This window comes from Lasioglossum baleicum, chromosome 11 (assembly GCF_051020765.1).
Source record: "Lasioglossum baleicum chromosome 11, iyLasBale1, whole genome shotgun sequence".
Taxonomy (NCBI): Eukaryota; Metazoa; Arthropoda; class Insecta; order Hymenoptera; family Halictidae; genus Lasioglossum; species Lasioglossum baleicum.
In genome coordinates, this window is record NC_134939.1 from 2,456,854 (window position 1) to 2,477,662 (window position 20,809).

The window sequence follows — 20,809 nt, forward strand, 5'->3', positions numbered from 1 at the left end:
GATCTATGATGATCGATTGCATTAGTTAATTAATAACTCTACTGCCTCCGGATACAGTATTTTAGGATTTCTTTTACATGTTAATCTTACAGTCAGCGTCAATATTAAGTGGATACTCTTAAAAATCGCATAAATTTTTAAAAATTGGTCGAAAGGACTTGAATTTTTTAAAGATGTTAGACTGACTAGTTCGCTAGAGATTAAGATTGCAATTGGTAAGAATCATACAAAATTAAAAAAATGATGTTTTGTCAACTTTTTTATCTGGGCCTGTAACGATAATTTAAAAAATGCGTTTTATAGATTTCGGTAACTTGTATGGTCAACATTGCAATGAGCTACATACGTTTTGTCAAGGTAAAAGTTAGGCGTTTTAACGCACTTTGTAGAAAACCCCACATCCTTAGAATATTGGGAAATACCAAGTTCCCTTTCGTTTATAGCTTGCCGTCCTTTCTTCAGGTACGAAGGTACGTACCGCTGCCCTTGCGTTTGGGCAGGCGCCCGTCTTGTAGACACCTCCGACAACATCTTCCAATACTTTAATATATTTCTTCCACCGTTCACGTTTATAATTATTTACACAAAACCTCTCATCACGTTTAAAGATGAGAGCTTAAGGGTGAAAGTCGCAGATTTTCAGCCTTGCCAGGGCATTTCGCCCTTACGTGATCATCTTTAAACGTTTGTAGCTCATTGCAATATTGACCGATTTCGATGAAATTTTCAATATGTACATATAGAAGTTACCGAAATCTATAAAACACATTTTTTAAATTATCGACACAGGCTCGGATAAAACAGTTGACAAAACATCATTTTTTTAATTTTGTATGATTTCTACGAATTGCAATCTTAATAAATTTTTGTTTACTTATTCTCTAGCGAACTAGCCGGTCTAACATCTTAGAAAAATTCAAGTCCTTTGGACCAACTTTTTAAAAGTTATGCGATTTTTAAGGGTGTCCACTTAATATTGCCGCTGACTGTAATTGTGACATGTACGAGTCAGATGTTAACAATAATCTCAAGTAGTTTCCGAACGCTGCACAAGGTTCCAAAGATAGAAATAACTGCAGCGAGAACGCTAAGAAACTCTCATCATTCGTTTCGTTATATTTTTTTGAAAATAAAAGTGACTATCGAAGTTAATTTACATATATATCTTTACTCTATTTATCTCTTATAATGTTATTGCAAAAACGTTCGCATTTGTAAGACATTTGATCAGTCATACGAGCCTGTTTTACGCAAGCAAAACTCGTCGCGAAGTAACATTGGCAGCTTTGAACAATGATAAGTTGCAAAGTAGGACGAGGTATGACAATATTCTTGCATAATTATATACTTACGGGAAAGAATGCTGAAAATGATCCAGTTTGTTATAAAACAAGACTTTTCATGACCCTCTAGATATTCCTTGTCAAATGTAAAAAATTTGGCCAATTTTTTTATTTCTTTGAATATTAATTTTTAACATATTATGAACAATAACTTTTAGTGTCGATATTAATTTTGTAACACAAAAGAGTGCACTTCATCGTAAACAAAAAAAAAATAACTAATATTAAGTGGTGTGATTAGGGCACCTCGAAGAAGAGAAGCAATTTTCTTGGTGGAAAGTACTATCTCTAAATGTCTACCTTTAAGTATTCGTCCTAATTACAATTCTTGGTAAACTGCATTAATTTTTTCATTTTCAAGGTTGATTGACATTTAGGAAGCAATACAAATTTGTTAGAAATCGATATGAGAAAGTTGACTGTTCAGCTAAACGACACCAACTTCTTCTATCCGGACCACAGTGCGGCGCACCCTCACGTATTTTTTCTGCTATTTCAAAGAATGTAGGTAGAAAGGAATGGGTAAACGTTTGCGCGAAGTAATTTTCAGATATCAGAACTTGCAGAATGCTCGGCAAACGCGAACATGGTATTCGTGTTCTGCGGGAACCGAACAATTCGGATTCGAACGAGACTCTAAATCGCGAGAGTTACGGAACCAACGCGGATCGCGCGGAACGCTCGCTTGTTCGCGCCGCTACGGTCGTCAATTAATTGTCACCTTATTGTCGTGTCCGATTAATGGAGTTTCTGCCGTGGTTTCGTCGCTGGCGCGACTCATGTACGGATGCGGGGGTGGCACATAAATCGGCTTGGAATGACTGGCGACTTGCGCGTAAATCGTCGGTTCCTGGATTGGCTGCCTGCGCGTCAGGGTCGACATGGGTAGCAGTTGAGGTCGCTGAATATTGGACACCTGTACCGGCTGATAACAATTAGGCGGTATTCGTCGGTTGCCCCGGAGCGACAGCTCGGCGTACGTTAGCTCTGATCCCTGGAAAATCGGAGAATGTGCGATTTGTTACCGATTACGCGGCCGGACTAGCAACACCCGGAAATCTAATGCTCTGCCTGTGCTTGTGCCGGTGCTTGTCCCTGTCCCTGTGACTCTGTGTGCTTCCCTTTCCCTATAATTGCATCGGCCCCGCGTACCGGTAAGGTGATTATAGAGAACAGTGCACACGATTCCCGCGATCGGTTCATTTGCCATCGGATCACCTTTGTCCCGTCTGATATCGATTTTTCTGCACTAATTCGCGGAAACTGGAGATCAACGACGTGACGCTTCTCTGGCTCTGGCTACCACCGTCGATTCAAAAATCTCGCGAAACTCTACTCGATTCTCGATACTCGATTACGATCGAGCAAAGGGGTCGGCGAGAGCGACAGAGGTTACCGTTCTCCTTCGTTACTAAATTTACCGAGACTATAATAAATCGAACTCTCTGTGCAGAATGTCCTGCTTCGACGCTACCCCGCTACCGTAAAAATGACGCCGCGCATAAGCCGCCCGGAAATTTCCGTTTTTACAACTGTTAACTTCGGACGGAATTTCGCGGAAGTTCGGACAATCGTTCGATGTTAATATCGGGGAAACGGATACGCGAACTGGCAATTTCCGAGCGGCCAAGCATGCTTGACGGGGAAAGTCTTTAACGAGAAATGAAAAGGTGGGTCGGCGCGCGCTATTTTAAAAGTTACGAGAGCGACCACTCAAAGTTTTCGTGCTTTATCGGAGCCGTTTCCCTTTATTTTCGGCACGTGACACGTATGAAACGGCGACGGTGCCCCCCGGGAGTTCAATTAATGCAATTTCTACTCACGTTATTGACATTGGCGAAAGTGCTCGCGTCTGTTCGTGGCTGGTGCAGAACGTACCGGGGAGAAGTGCCCTTGCACAGCTCCGCGTAAGAATTTTCTGTGGAAAAACAGTTCAAGATGATTGTTAACTGTTTCACGGCTACCGGCGAGAACTTTTCGCCACTTTTCTCGTTCGAGCCCGACCAACTTCAAAAGAAAACTGCTTTTTCTTTTTAACCGTTCTCCGGCCGAGGCTCTTCCCCGAGTATAATTATGGGCGTCGTTTCTGTTTTTATTGCCGAAGCCTCGTTTCTAACGAATAACAAGTGGACTGCGCGGTTCGATGCTCGGCAACTTTCTGGCGTCGCGTCAGTCCTTTACAAAACCTTTCTAATTCTGTGTTTAAACAATAAATAATTTCTTTGTAAAGGCGAAGGTGGTTCCTGCAAAGTTTGGTCGAGCTATAAGTGTCACAGGATGAAGGAACTTTGAATCGAACTTCGTGAGCACGAATGTTGATTTACCGACGACAGCAGGATCGTTCGATTGGCTCCTAAAATTGCACAGAAAAATCATTGAATTGTCCGAATAGCATAATTTTCCTATTACAGTAATTCTACAATCGAAGTCCCAACAGTCCCAACACCCGTGTTTTGAACGGACGTCAGTGGTGTAGTAGACGCTATTTTTTTATGACTGCGTCTACCGCGCTGATCGCTCCGAGACTTCAATTGACAAGCCGAACATAGAGAAGGACAGAATGAAATAGGATCGCGTGGCCAAAGCGTGTCGCCGTCGCCGGCATAGTTTAAAGGCCCGTGCGTCATCACCAAAGTTGTATCTTCTTTATTTTCTATTATTTCTTAATGGAACTTTCACCAACATATTCGTGGCATTTTTCTAATGCAAAATGATACCAAACACGATATAATTTCAACTGTATTTAGTGGTTTAATCGACGATGAAAGTTGCGAACGCAACGAAGAAGAGCGTATAGGAAAGAAAGAGACGCGGACAGTAGACGTCGCCGGCACAGTTCAAAGGCCCGCGTTGTTGCTGTCCTTCCTTGCTCCCGAAACTTTCACCGCCGATTAAACCACTAAATACAGTTGAAATTATATCGTGTTTGGTGTCATTTTAATCAGAGAAATGCTAGGAATGAGCTAGTAAAAGTCCCATAAAAAAATAATAAAAATTAAGAAGTTTGAGAATTCGATTCACTCGAGTCAATGTTGCGGTGTTCACACCGATATACCCGAACCGAGATCAATCATCGCCGCCCTACGGCGCACAGTGAGCGAGAAACCGATCTTTTTGGACAAAAATCTGCCGACAACTCAGTTTTTCATCGATTCAATTGGAATTTTATTAAAAATGTTCGTGAAGGACTATATTTTGATGACGTGCTGCGCGAAAATCGTTAACTGTCACAAAAAATCAAGAATCCTTATCTACAAAACCCAATACATAACTCCTTTACTTCATCCGCCCATACTATAAAATTGCATGTCCTAGCTGAGTTGCCGACACTTCTTAACCCTAAACCCTAAACCGCAAAATTTTAAACTGTAAATCTGGTCCTGAGAATTACCAACCAAATAGAATTACATTCGGCACTTACGAGACTTACCATTAATTTATTGATCCAACAGCAGCGTTTTCGCTTTAAGAGGAAGAACTTCCTTGTGCTTGCCATCCTTTATTCTTACAATTAGAGAGCTTATAAGTGGATCGGATGATAATAACATATTCCGTATAATATCTATATTTGTCTTTTTGCGGCAACACATTCGGGAGTTTTCAGCTCGTGATTTCCTAAAGACTTTATTATTTGCCTCTTGTGGCTCTTCTGAATACAAACCAATTAGCAGTTCAAATGTAGCAAGTACTTCACTTCCATATTCTTCGAATTTTACAGAATCAGATTTCTTGTCGCATGTAATTACCTGAACAATGTGATAATAACCGCGTTTAATCCAGTCACTGCAGCAACTGATTCGGCTTTTCTAAAGAAAGTTCAGGCCACGTTCCCAGTATTTGGTGTACCAGCTCCCTGTTTGACAATATCAACTGTGATCGATAGCTCTTTTCAAAGAATTATGCACTTTTTTCTTCCTTGCCCCCTTTAATTCTTTTTCCTCTATGGCAGTGCTCCCCAACCTTTTTATCGCCGCGGACCGGTCAACGTTTGATAATTTTACCGCGGCCCGGTACTATTTGATCCACGGACCGGTACCGGTCCGCGGACCGGGGGTTGGGGACCCCACTGCTCTATGGTCCTCGCAGATCCTCTTTCGAAATCTAAGTTGTATTTCGAGCAGCACGTCATCAAAGTATAGTCCTTCAAGAACATTTAAAAAAAATTCCAATTGAATCGATGAAAAACTGAGTTGTCGGCAGATTTTTGTCCAAAAAGATCGGTTTCTGGCCCACTGTGCGGCGCAAAAAACTGACGAATTCTGTGTCAAAATCAAAGAACTTTCGATAGAAATGAGATAGAGCGATAAAATTTTTGTTAAATGAAAGCTGAAACTTTGTAGAATATGAAATAATTATGGAGAGTGTGTGGTATGAACGTTTGTTAACCTTGAGAAAATTCGTTAAACTTGCACAATTTCAAGAAAATGGTGGTTTTTCGAATACCACGCGCGGAAGAAATTTTTGTTTAACATGCGACACATCCCTTCCCGTAGATTTTTTCACGCTGATTTAAAATCTAGTCTCAAAATTTGTCTACGACCTCAGGATTTTGCAAGAAATCGATTTTTGTGAACACAACTTACGAAATCATTTTTTCGTTGAAATGACTTGGTAACCTACTAGTTTGAAGGAATATTGTACATTCTCATATATAAAACACAATAAAATTAAAGTATTTGAACGTTCATTTTTCCTTGTAGGCTATGTGTGACTGTAATGTAATTTAAATTAGATATCTATTTTCCATGATTATATTTTCATTTACACAGGAAGTAAGGTAAGTATTTCATCATTTTAACTTATTTCTCATCAACAAATTTTTTAACTACTGGTGATACCTTATTTTCTTATTTTTAGCAAAATCCTAAAGTCGTAGACAAATTTTGAGACCAGATTTAAAAAACAGCATGAAAAAATCTACGGGAAATAATGTGTCGCATGTTAAAAGAAAATTTCTTCCGGGCGTGGTATCGGAAAAACCACAATTTTCTTGAAATTGTGCAAGTTTAACGAATTTTCTCAAGGTTAAAAAACGTTCGTACCACAAAAAATCTCCATAATTATTTCATATTCTTCAAAGTTTCAGCTGTCATTTAAAAAAATTTCATCGCTCTATCTCATTTCTATCGAAAGTACTTTGTTTTTGACACAGAATTCATTGGTTTTACCGACTTTACCGACTTCGATTGAAGAATTACTGTATTTCAGAGACTTCTAATCATAAAATGTACTTCCAAACAGTGTTAAACAATTTCTATTCGCAAAGGTTTTAAGGAAACCGAACACAATTATACTTGGGAGATTCAGAGATTATTTTCCCACGATATAAAGATTGAAGCAGAAAGATTCTGGTAATACTGTTTTCTAGCCGTCTAATTGGGATTCGTAGAGCAGAGAGAACAAAGGAAACAACGATCGGAAACGTTTCATTATTTCCAGACGATTCCTCCTCCGCTCCCGGCTAGCTTCCAATAACCGTGGCACTGAATAAACTATTGACTTTGATAATAAAATTGATCGATAATTCACCGGTATCCCGCTCCAAAGTCGCCAGTAGAAGTTCCCGAAGCATCGGGGCAAGAAACCCAAAGGTGGAACGGAATTTTTTAGCAAGAACGTTATTCCCCGTAACGAGCTAATTGCTGCCATTTCTTTTTACCCGGGCTTCTGCCACGGTTCGTTGAGTTATCAGCTACCGTGGAAACGCGTTACGTTAATTCTTTCACTGCAGAATGTTCGAGGTGTCCCATTACTGGTGAACTTGTACGAGTTACTTTACTCTTCGTCGAGCACGTACGATGTTCAACAATCGTGCTTGCATCGCGCGCAAATAACGCCGAGAACGTTTGCACGACTCGCGAACAAAGAAATAATTAACAGCGCACATAATTGCTGCGCGAATACCTCTCGGCAATGAGATCTCCATGCGCACATTTCTCAAGAAAAATACTGACGGAACCTGATACTCCATTGCTTTTAAAAGACTTCTTTTCGCGTTGGACGCGGTATGAAGTAACTCGTCAGTTGTTAAACGTATTTAATACAGCTGTTTCTTTCATGTTTCTTCACCGGATAGCTTCACCGGAGATTACACTGTCCAACACCAAATTTGTTCCCTAATTACTGTTGGGTCCTTCTTCTAGAGTTTTTTGCGCTGATTCCGAATGTGTCCTTAATTTTTCTCCTATACGCACAGTTTTTAAGGAACATGGCTTTGAAAAAAAACATATTTTTCATCTTTAAACAAATATTGTGATGTCATTATAAAAGATATTGAATAGTTCTTTGCAGCAAAAGATTCTGTAGACTTTCCCGAATACAGTGATATCCAATGTTAATACATTATGATTGTTTAAACATGTTTAAAGATGGAGAGATACAACTTTTGCCTCAATTGTTGAAGATATTTTTCAGTTTACCTTAAAAAATAAGGGTCCGGCGTAAAATCTAACTGTATCACACGATAGAGCAGACATTTATCTTGAGAAACCACTCTTTAAAGTTTGCAACATTAACCTTTTTTCGAATCAAAAAGCAAAATATCTTCGCCCGACATGAGTTGCGGCGCAGCGCACAGTGGTCTAAAGTCTAAACGGGCCATTTAGCTGGACAAAATTATTCTAGCATTATTTTAAGACTTAAAGCCGTAGTTAAGTAGGTCATTGGATTCGTCTTGACATCAGCTACAACAATATGTAATAAAAAATACTTAGTGGCGTTTAAAAAATTAACATAATTATATTTTTTTATTAAAAAAAAATTTTTTTTAATGTTTTTATTGGGATTTATAGATGACTGAGTATCGATTAACTTTTGTTTGAAACATTTTCTTGCTAGATTATCCGAAATGTTCAAAACATCATGGTGAGAATTGGGCATTTCCACCGTATAACCAAGAACATGAGTGGTTGTTCTCGGATAGATGGTTGGCGAGTGCATGAAAGAAACGGTCCTCGCCAGCATCTCGAGAAGAGTAAGTTGGAAGTAGAGGGGCGGTTCATGAACCGTCCCGGGTGAGGTTAGGTTTTTAGTGGGTATGGGTACACCGAACATCCGCGGCCCGAGTCCCGCACTACCCCCTTCTGGGGTGTGCGTAAGGCATTTTCTCCCTCACTCTTTAAAAAAAAAAAAGGGCATTTCCACCGAAAAACTTCCGAACCGACCGTTTTATGTAAGTGCTTATGAATCACAAACGACAAAAGATAGCAAAAACTGATTCAAATAAAAGTTACATCGTATTTTTAGGCCGACAGATTTGTACAAAAATTTTCTAAAAAAAATCATTTTCAAAATTAAAAAAAATTTATAAATCTTCAAAATTGTTTGCATAAGTTTTAGGGGCCCAAAAATACGATATCACTTTTACTCCAACCACGTTTTGATATCTTTTTGTCGTTTGTGGCTTACGTAGAAGAGAATCATAGAGATGATTCGTATATCGACATTGCGCTAATAAAATTGATTTTTTTCGGACACTCTAGACTTCTATAAAGATGTTCCAACATGTTCCGTCGTAAAGCTTTTTAAAGCTTTTTTTGCGAGACTGTCAAAGTTTAAATGCTATATACGTTTGAAGTATGCTTTCATTTTTAAGCAAATAAACAATATATTTAAGTTTTATTTGAGTTTTGTCCTTTTGGTTCATGCTGGTATCCATCATAGAATGAAAAATTCCACAAATATTTCCACTGTTAGATGTTCACAACGAGATATACATACCAGGTATCGAACGACGATGAAGAAATACGAAGTTGAAAAATGAGTTGTTCGTGGGGGTATATTTTATTATGGGGTGATAAAAAGGGAAAAACCAACAGTGATTCTTCTGACCTGGTACCTTACCTCTCATTTACCGAAGCGAGAAATTTTCTGCGAGATTTCCATTTTTGGGTTTTGTCCAGCTGAATGGCCCGTGCGGCACGGCGAACGGTCGTACTAATGGCGAGCGCCACTGGCAGAAAATCATGTCGGGCGAAGAAATTTTGCTTTTTGGTTCGGAAAAACGTCGACGTTGCAAACTTTAAAGGGTGGTTTCTCAAGATAAAAGTCTGCTCTATTGCGTGATACAATTAGATTTTACGACGGGTCCTTATTTTTTAAGATAAACTGAAAAATATCCTCAACAATTGAGGCAAAAGTGGTGTCTCTCCATCTTTAACGATTGTTTAAACATGTTTAAACATTCATAATGTATTAATATTGGATATCACTGTATTCGGGAAAGTCTACAGAATCTTTTGCTGTAAAGAACAATTCAATATCTTTTATAATAACATCACAATATTTGTTTAAAGTTGAAAAATATGTTTTTTTTTCAAAGCCATGTTCCTTAAAAACTGTGCGTATAGGAGAAAAATTAAGGACAGATTCGGAATCAGCGCAAAATACTCTATAAGAAGGACCCAACAGTAAATAGGGAACATAAAAAAAGTTGAAATTTGTTGGACAATGTTATTTTGCTGGACAAGCAAGGATGACCCACAGCTCAGGACGCCATCAACATCTCCAGCACGCTATCGAATATTGGTTAGATAACCGGCGGCAAAGTGTCGCAAAACTAAAAGGTGGTATGTGTATGTGTGCGCTCGTGTGTGTGTGTGTGTGTGAGAGAGAGGGAGAGGAAGCTTGAAGGGGTTAGGTGGCCGATCGGCGTTGAACGATGGTCGCAACACCCGCCAGATGGTCGTTAAATTACCCACCATTAGCGTGAGGAATTATATCGGGGTCCTTCTCGAAGCTCTCGATGCTGTCGGAGTTGAGAGGCAAGGTGGACGATTTATCACGTGGAGAGGTGCTGCCGGTGCCGGACGCGGCCAGGTTCGCCATGCCCCCGTCGTCGTGAGAGTCCTTGTCCTCCTGCGGCCTTGGTCGATAGCGCAGCCTCACCGCCAGCACTATCACAAAGATCACCAACAGAAGGCCCGCCGTCGCGCCGACGACAGCGCCTAACAGCGGCCCGGACAACGACAGCATCACCGGCGTCAGCGCTGAAAATCGCAGGAAATACCACTTCTCAGTAACCAGGCGTTCATCCACCTACAACATACTTGCTCAGGAGAACCCTCCACCTCCATTGCAACGGCAACCCTCCCGACGCGAGATTGGGATTCGATCGTCGCAAAGGACCTCGCGCTGATCTCGCGAGGATTTCCTCTGGGAGGCTTGCACACTCGGCGAGGAGGGATCACCCGGGATAAAGGGGTCGCGAGGCTTGATTTCTTGTCTTTGCATTGTGTTTCGCCCGGGACTACAGGCTCTGGATTTCTAATTGCGGTTCTCAGTCGCAATTCGATGTCCGATACGCTATTGCGAGATTTGAATCGTAAGGCAAACTCCGTTTTGCCTAGCTCTTCGTTCGGGACATCCGATGGTTTCTCAGGGGCGAACTCGAGGTATTCTGGCGACTCTAATCGGTGTTTTAACGTTTATTATACGAGCCCAGACTATTAGAGAAAGGACCAATATTTACTGTGCGCCTAAAGTGATTTTCACTTCAAAAATATGGCGAATGATGCTATGGTATTGGGTATTGGAATAAGTTTCCGCCCCTTTTTGTTGAAAAGAAGCGTATAAACAATTCCCATAGCGTGAAAACGTTTTCCAACAGTAGATCCATCGACGTTTAATTCAATTGACAGTTCTGCAAGTGTTTGACGTGGATTTCCATCAAGTAATGCTGGAAAATCTGTATCTTCGAATTTTTTGGCACACCATCGCAATCTTTGCCCTTACGTCGAAATCTTGTATTTGATGGAGCATCGTCCCCGTAAATATATAATAAATACAATATAGTAAATATATAACACCTTTCTTTAAAACAAAATAATGCAACACGACTTCCCGCAAATGCTGCTTACTTGGAACAAAAGTCGACATTTTTCACGCGAAAAATTGACTGCTGTTCACGCTCGAAACAATTGCCACTAACTGCGTTTTGAAGCTTAGACACATAGACCTTTCAAAAACATGTACTACGTTCCATCAAATACGCGAAAAAGGGCGGAAACTTATTCGCATACCCAATATTATAAAGGATGTCTCCAAATTCACGCAAGATTTGAATTTTGCGCCATTTGTGCGGTAAAGTGTTGCCAACGGAAAAAACGACAGCGTGACAGTTGACAATTCAGGGTTATTAAAAATGGAGTGCTACACGAAAGAACAACGCGTTTTCATTGTTGAGCAATATTTTAAACATTATGAAATAATAAAATTAATTAATAATAAAATCGTGTAATTTCCCGCTTTGGTGAACAGAATTGGCCGCCCAGATCAGAGTTGGGCAAAATGTAATTTCAATTACAATTATAATTACTTACCAATTACTGTAATTAGAAATTGGTAGTTGCAATTACAACATTAATTAGATACCTACTCAATAGAAATGTCTAAAAAGAACAAATAAAAAGCATATGTAAGGAAATATTTATTATTCAGTATTTGATATTTGATACTTCACAGAAACGATTACCATTACTTTTCAAAATGACCCTCATTTCAAAGTTGGAGTTGGATAATCAGATTTGAAATCAACGTGAAAAAATCTACGGGAAATGATATATAGCATGTAGAAAAAAATTTTTCCGCGCGTGGTACTGGAGAAACATTTTCTTACAATTCTACATGTTTAACGAATTTTCTCAATATTAAAAAACGTTGGTACCATAATCTCCCTGTTTCCCATATTTTGAAAAGTTTCAGCTTTAATTTAACAAAAATTTCATCGCTCTACCTCATTTCTATCGAAAGTTCTTTGATTTTGAATCGAGTTTGATCCAAATTTTCCACTGTGCTCCGACGCGGCGCGGCGCGGCAGTAGCGTATTCAGAGGTTGGTGCACGCTAATTTCTGCGAAGCACCAATTTCAAACACAGCTGCCATAGGTAAAAAATTGTCGCAGCGAGTTCATGGGGTACACAATCGAATCGGCGGAATCTCTGCTTCAATCTGACGTTCGGATCATGGTATTACGATCATTTCTCGCCGAGATACAGCGAGTTAAAGGAAAAATGGAAATTGTGCATTTTTTAAGCATATTTTCAGAAACACCTGGTATATCGAAATGTTAATGAAATTGAAAAAACAAACGGAGTGCCTTGAAGAGAAAGAAACGCTCTTTCTATTGCTTTTTGGCACAAGATTCTACGATAACTGTTTCGCTTTCTGGAGCCAGTTAAACTTAAAAAGCCCATATTTACGTCAATGTTTAATAACTCGAATAAAAAAAATCGCACAATATTCAACATCCATACAATTTACACAGAAAAGATAGCCCATCCAAATGATATTAACGCGGTTTATCAAAAAAATTTGTTGCTCCCCGTGTGAATTTCCAAAGTTGCACAAATTTTTTGTTAACCGTCAATGTTCTCTTCATCTCGCTATAACTTTGTAAAAAACCAACATAGCAACAATTTGGAATAGAGCATCTGCAACTGGAGGTTTCAGGCTTTTAAACCATTGTTCAACGATATCGATATGGCAATTTTTGACGGAGTTATGATCACGTAAAGTGGGACCAATTTTTCGGGTTCGAACAAATCATCCCTTAATTCTTTTGAGGAGTGTATAACATATGCTTTTTGTTTGTTAGACATTTCCATTGAGTAGGTATCTTATTACTTTTTTTTAGTGCGATTTTGGCGTTAAGTAATTGCAACTGCCAATTACAATTACTTGTAATTGCATAAAAATTACTTGAAATTGCAGAAATAAAATTGCAATTATATGTAATTGTAATTGGTAATTGCAATTACTTTGGCTCAAACAGTAATTGTAATTGCGGACCAGAATTACAATTACAGTAATTGTGAAAGTAGTAATTGCAATTACTTAACACGATTACAGTAATTGTAATTGAGTCTAACAATTACTTCAGTGTAATTGTTCTTTTATGTTTTGGACCATTTAACCGTTTTCTTATTGTAATTATAGTCGACATTTGCACATGTAATTGAAGATGTAATTAAATTAGGTGTAATGAACATGTAATTAATTACTGCCCAACTCTGGCCCAGATCATGCGATTTAACGCCGTTGGACCTTTTTCTTTGGTGTTTTTTGAAGTCCAAGATTAATGCCAACAAGCCCACGACCACCCACGCCTTGAAGGAGGAAATTGAGCGCTGTATCAACGAAATTCAGCCACATTAATGCAAACGGTCACGGACAATTTCGACAAAAGAGTGCTTATTTGCCAGCAAAGCCATGGAGGCCATTTACCCCCATATGCTATTCCATACATAATCCTGTATACTTTATGAATCAATAAAAGATTCACAATTTTTAATTAAAAACCTGTCTTGTCTATCAAAATGACTTCCTGCGTGAATTTTGGGACACCCTTTACAACATTTATCCTAGGGAAACAAATCTGAAGGGTTAAGTTTTGTTCGAACAAGAAACGATACAGGTTGAAAATTAATTCGCAAAGGACATCGCGATCGCAGCCCGCTGACATGACGTAAGGAATTCAAACAACGTTCCGCGCGAGCATGATTTATTCGCGCGCGCGTAATTTCGACTGGCAACTTGATTTACGCTCACGGGCGCATTGTTGGTAATAATGGATTAATATCTCGATAATAAACGAGCGCTGGTTGATTAACTACAGTCCAGTGAGTTTCGTATTTAGCCGACGACAATTATGTAAATGAAATCACTGGTGATCGTCGTGTTCCCGCGACAGCGGGATTCATAGCGATTCCTCGCGAAGAAAATGAGAAGGGTGGGGGGGATAGCTACACGGGGGTGGAAAAGTTGAACTTTATCGCGTGTTATCGTATAAATAACGACGTAAGGACGTTTAACGGCCTGTTTAGGATGTATCGAGCGGCTTCCACGTGGGACATAAATTTTTCAATCGTGCACGTGGCTTCTGGTTTATATCTTGCGGCCCGGCACGAGCATAAAATTCCCGTTAACATTAAGTGATCTTTTAAACTTCCAGTACCTTGGTTTCCGTGTCGCGCCATTTAATTCCGCGGTAGTAAATCAATGTCGCGAACTTCTCGTCACGAAATCGATAAAAATCCTCGGCAAACATATTTCAAAACTTCACTGTAATATATCTTTCCCTTGTCTTTGAATTCTATCGGCCGAAACGGAATTTATACATTTTTCCTGCGAGAAATAACAAAGATTTTTGTTGTATTTTACACTAATTGAATCCTTCGGAAATTTATTATGAACGAGACTGAAGAGAGAGAGAGGCTCAAACGTTCTTTCAATGAATATTTCCGATGTTAAAAAATTGATGAATTGATGAATTGGTGTTAAAAAAGTACCGGTTTGTTGGTTGATAAATTTTGTTAGGGACTTTGGTACCTCGAGCAACGCTGGCCATCACGGCCGCGACAAAATGTCGTCAACGGTGACAGTGAAAAGAAGCTGTGCGTCATCTAGGCATATTCCACACTACGTTCGAGAATTACCGAAGCAAGACCATCATTCGCATGCAATGACAAGGTCTACAGAGAAACAGGTGAAACATTAAATCTACCATCAGAAGCGAGAAAGCGCGTCGTTGCAAGCAAAAGTATATATCGTGTCCAGTCACGCTTCCGGTTCGATCTGACACGCTCTACGCGGGCGAGTCACCGTGTACGCAGAATTACTCAATTATGGGACACGTCTGTTGAATAATGTGCACCTTTCCGCCCCAATATTTCACCAGTTAATCGCTACGAACATTTTCCGATTTTGTATCTTCATACGAAAATTCTATACTTGAAAAATTCAACTCCGCGTCTCTTTCCACATAAAATCAAAATATGTAAGATCCTTGCTGAGCTGTTTCCCCATTCAATCCCGAATCAGCACAAAATTCCGACGTTTAATTATAATAAAGGTGCGATCCGGGGGTGTAAAAGGTAAATTCGCGGATCAGATGGGCAGACAGACAGAAGCCGGAAAAAATGCAACAGAACACAATGTGTCGCCGTGAAAACGCTCTAGCCGTCGGCGGGCAAACAGTTTTCGTAGACAATGGGAATGGAGAGAACGAGAGTGAGAGAGAGAGAGAAAAAGATGAAAATGGACCGCCGTGTGCGGTGTACGCGGCCTCCGCCAAATGAGTGAATGAACGCGTCAAATAAATGATGACATTCTAAAAGCGTGCGGAGATTTCTACGTGGTTCTCTCTGTAGGGGCACGTCTCTTGAGGGGGGCAACGGGGGTTGAGTCGCTCGTAAAAAGCAGCTCGTAAAAATGTACGTTTCCGGGGACGCGATCGTAAAGGCAGTTCCGCTTCAATCCTTTCCTCGGCTGCCACTTTCTTCCTCCCCTTTGCGACTCCCTTTCTTTTATTATTCTTGTTTTCGAAACATAATATTTTGAACACGACGGGATAAAGCAGCCGGGATTATTTTGAAAATTGTGATCTAATCAAATTCTACGACTCTTAAAAATTCCAAAAACTATTCTGTCTGTGCCGAAAAATGTAGGGGAGATGAGACGGGTTTTTTTTTGGGCTGTAACTTTTTGCTGGATGAAGATATCAAAGAGTTTTATATACCGTTGGAAAGGTGAAGGAAATACGCAACTTTTATACGAAAAATATTTAGTGATTTGATCAACAAGTAAAATTTTATGGCCAATTTTCCGAGGACATGTTTTTTGACTTCGTAAAAAAAGTGGTTGGGTTGTGAGACACTCGAAAACATCAACTAAAAGTGGTAAAATATAAAGTAAAACCCATGCAACTTTAAGAAAAAATGAATGTTTATTTATTTTAAAGACGTTAAGTGGCCAAAGAAGTTAAAAAGAATGGCAAAAAATTGAAAAAAAGCAAAGAATGGCGAAGAAAACTAAAAAAAAAATATAATGAATGGAAGAATTCAGTCTTCCTCTTCGTCATCCAAGTCGCTGTCACAATGTTTGCATGCGAAAAACGAGATATGCGCAAAAATTCCATCAATTCTTCTCGCAAACTGTGGAAATATCGTCAAAATGGCTGTCAACTTTCTTCGCATAACGCTGTAACGTGCTCTTATAGACGCCATATTCTTTGGCAGCCTTTTTTCTCCAGCAAATGATCTTTAACGGCACTAAGCACGACATTAAAATTAATTTCTTTGTTTGCGGGCGATTTTCTTGGAGTTGACATGACTATAAATTCAAAAAGTAAACCAAAACAAACGTTAAATGACAAATAAACACTTAATTCTAACACAAACAACGATATTTGACAGTTCTAGTTCGTTTCTAGTACAAAAAACTAGTGTCTCACAACTCACAACCGAACCACTATGGTGTCTCATAACCTAACCATGATGCCATTCCGAATGTGACAGAAAAAAACTGTGTTTATCGTATATGCGCAAAACTCAATATTTCATCGTAAAATTTAAGGAAAACACTAAATGAAAATGCATCACACTCACCTTTTTCAATTGATTTACTTAACAAAATAATGTTTTTAAACAAATGTGTAAAAGTTTTGGAAATTGATTTTTACACACGATGTCCGTATATAATATAAGCAACACGTCTATACATATATGTACCTCGGTGCTAGCACAAAAACTAGCAGACGTCAAAACAAAAATTTGACAGCTGACAGATTGGAATTATCGCGATTGCGCGATGGATAAAAACAACTGTCTCACAACCCAACCCGTGTCACAACCCAACCACCTCCCTTATAATTAAGGGAAATATGAGTTTTATCTAGCTTTTCAGGATTTTGGCGAACCGTGCGACGCGCGACGCACAGTGGGCCAGATCGACGCGCTAGCTGTTCACGCCCATTTCACCATTATTTCAAAACATAAAGACCACGTTAAATAGGTCGTTGGATTCATCTTGGCGTCAGCTACAACATTATTGAATAAAAAATAATAGTTATAAATAAATAATCAAGGTGACCACAATTATTTATTAAAAAAAAAGAATTCTTGACATTTTTTGTATTGAGAGTTGTAGAAGACTGTGTACTGATTGCTTTTTGTAGGAAACATTGTTTTGTCACACCACCGGAAATGTCTGAAAAATCGTGTGAACAATGAAGAATAATTGAAAACTGGCTATTCAGGCATTCAAACAAGAGTAATCCATAATTATTGAATGAATGAAGTGTGTGAATGAATGGATGAATTAATGTGTTATTACTGTCTTATTTAAAGAATTACAAAAATTCAAACAAGATTGAGTATTATATTTTACAAAGTTACTGACTATATACAATCAATTGATCATACGGATTTTTTCCTTATGACTGTATTTATCTATTAATAAACAAAAATGTATACTACAATTCCTCTTAGCAAAGGTAAAATACAGGTCTTCAATATGGAAAAACTGCTGCAACTAAGCTAGCAAGAAGTTCGAATGTTCATCAATGGTCGTATAATCTAAAAAATTCATAAGATAGGTCTGGGTTAGGTCTTTACACTCTTAAGAGCTGCTGAGTGGTCGTCAATGCGTCTCGTGCAACGCGACTCGCCGCGGAATTGTGTGTCACGCGACGCTTCAAACCATCATAATTTCCAAGCTGGGGTGAGTTTGGGTGTGAAATTTGCAGGAACTTTTAGAGCAGACGTTGCTGAAAATGTTCCACTTTGTTAGAGCACGACACTACATGACCCTTTTAACTTATCTCTTGTCAAAGGTGAAAAACTGACGGTATTCCTTAGTTGACTAACTATTTTCTTTTATAACAAATTATGAACATTAATGTTTAAAAGGAATTTTATCGGTGATAAGTCGTATCTGAAGAAGTCTGATCTTTGAACGCTTATTGTAACGAGAGTAAATCGATATGAGGACTTTGATTTTTTAGCTGATCAACAGCTAGCGCGTCGATCTGGCCCGCTGTGCGACGTTCCGACCTATTTCAACCCTCCGAACCCATTCCCTAATTTCGTCTGTTTTCGACAGAGAGGGTTGACGGTGTCCGATCATGTTCCGACGCTGACTGTCTCGCGGATTAACCGAACCGGCTAATTTCGGATTAATCGATTCCATATCCTCGCGACTCGCCTGTAACGGCGCGTTTGCGCGCAAGGATTGATCCGTGTTAGCGGCAACTGACCGCCAATTAGCTGCACAGTTTGTTCGGGACGATCGCCGACAGAGAACACCTGGAACACTGGCCAGGTGGACTCTGTCGCTCGGAAACGGAAGCCAGCGAATTCCCCGGTGATTTGCGTACGCTACTTTCGCGGCTTTCCCCAACTAAATGATCCCAACATGATTTTCTTGTGATTTCGCCTAACACCTGATTGTTCCCGGAGCAACGCGGATCGTCGTTAGGCCGGCAATAAATCTGGGATTCAGATGCACCGTCGCGTCGCGTCGTCCAGAACTGTGTCGGCACTCGAGTTCGAGATTAATCAAAATCCACTTAAATTCGCGAACTCCTCTAAACGAGTAGACCTCTTATTCTGCTCCCGTGATTCTAAGTTGATATTAAACGCGGAAGGACGTCGTCGGATACAGGGACGCTCCACTCTTCCCGACAATTCCCCGGACGGCAGCGAGTTAATTCGAAAGCAATTTTATAATCCTCTCCTGACGTTCGTCTCCGCTCCGATGACGTTTCAGTTGTTTCATCATGGTAGAACAGTGTCTGACCAAAGTAAAAATTAAATGCCGTACTCGTTTGTCCCTTAGTCTCCCGATTTTATTAAATTTCATTCAATTCTTATCAAACAATATACAGGGCGAGTCACCTAAAAAAAGGCAGCCGAATATGTAACTTCTTCTAGCTAAGAATATAAGAACAGGAGCAAAGTGCAGCGGGTCTAAGCCATTAAATCGTCCGATATTCAAGAATGCATATTCAGCAAGGTCCGGCCGCCTAAATCAGAACATCATGAGCACGAACAATATCGATGACGTCGTCCGTCCGGTGACGGGGAATGCGCTAGCTACGGGGGTAGTTAGTTAACGGAGGACGTCTCGCGTCGAATCTGTTCTGCGCGGAGTGGGGACAGCCGTTTAATCGGATTCCAATCAGCGTATTCATTTATTTATAAGACTAATCAAGTCCAGGATTTACGGGGACCTCGTCGGGAAGGCTTGCAGACAATTCGAGCATCCGGTTCTGGGTGCGGGTGGAAGCCACGTTTATCGAACTTCTGTCCTCTCTCAGTTGACTACGAAGGAAGATCGGGTTCAGCCGCAGACCAATTTCGGCTGAACGTCCTCGAGCAGGTTTGCACGTGCAAGCGGTTGTCTTGGTGGTGTCCCTTGGAACCAGGACTTCTCTCTGTCGCCCTCTCTCTCTCTCGCTCTCTCTCTCTGTCTTCCTATCTTTATCTGTCTGCGCGTCTCCTGCTCAGTGTACCTAGTGTACCTAGCTACCGTTTATACGATGTATACGGGGGGACCTTTCACCACGAATTCACGGAGGGGCCGTCCATTTACATATTCGCGGCGGTTAGCTGAAAGACGTTTTGTAATCAGGTTCTGCGGCCCGTTTATGGTTCACTTTAACCGTTAACGCGGCAACGGACGTTTAATAACCGCCGACACGTTACACGAGCCGGGGTAATGTCCCTCTACAAATTTAATCAGCACGGGGGTCGTTCCGATGCCGAACCGAGCTGATCGTTTAATCCACGGGGATTACGTTCGACCGACTCGAAACGAGTCCGTTAGATGGACTGGGCTAAGTGTTTTCGGGGACGCGAGCCTGGGGCTAGAAGAATTCTTCCTGGCTAACGATGCCCGATCACTTCCCTCTGCTGATCGTGCTGGCACCGAGTCCACCGTTCTTCGTTCTTCGGGTTGGTTCGCGGATAACCAGGTGCAATTGGAAATTCGGATACGCGACGATGAAAGAAAGAATTGAACCCCACGGTTGAACTTCCACTCGGGGGACCAAAAATTATCGACATTTCTGTATGGGTTACACTGTCCAACAGCCAAAAATTTAAACATGTTTAACGTTAAACATGTTTAAACAATCATTAAAGACGGAGAGACACCACTTTTGCACCAATTTTTGCGGAAATTTTTCAATTTGTATAAAAAAATAAGGGTCCAGCGGTAAATCGAACTATACCACGCGATAGAGCAGACTTTTATCTTGAGGAACCACCCTTTCAAGTTTGCAACGTCGACGCTTTTTCGTACCAGAAAGCAAAATATCTTCGCCCGACATGAGTTACCGCCAGTGGCGCTTACCACTAGAACAGACGTTCTACGGGATACGGCGCACTATGGGCCAAACCGACGAAATCTGTGTCAAAATCAAAGAACTTTCGATAGAAATGAGATAGAGCGATGAAATTTTTTTTTAATGAAAGCTGAAACAATGCAGAATATGGGATAATTATGGAGATTGTGGCACGAACGTTTTTTAACCTTGAAAGAATTCGTTAAACTTGCACAATTTCAAGAAAATTGTGGTTTTTCCAAAACCACGCGCGGAAAAAATTATTTTTGAACATGCGACAAATCATTTCCCGTAGATTTTTTCACGCTGATTTTAAGTAAACGTTTAAATACTTCATTATGAT

At 40.1% G+C, this 20,809-nt stretch overlaps 1 protein-coding gene across 4 annotated transcripts in view; it reads right to left on the reverse strand.

Annotated features, from left to right (window-relative positions):
- Positions 1 to 20,809, reverse strand: part of LOC143213463 (nephrin) — a 561,898-nt gene that overhangs the window by 7,147 nt on the left and 533,942 nt on the right. For all 4 annotated transcript variants that reach the window (XM_076433355.1, XM_076433354.1, XM_076433357.1 and 1 more), the window contains 3 exons: positions 10,043 to 10,330; positions 3,167 to 3,261; positions 2,065 to 2,337 (listed from right to left, as the gene is read on the reverse strand). In XM_076433355.1, the coding sequence (XP_076289470.1) occupies positions 2,065 to 2,337; positions 3,167 to 3,261; positions 10,043 to 10,330 (656 nt within the window). The remainder of the gene's footprint in view (positions 1 to 2,064; positions 2,338 to 3,166; positions 3,262 to 10,042; positions 10,331 to 20,809) is intronic.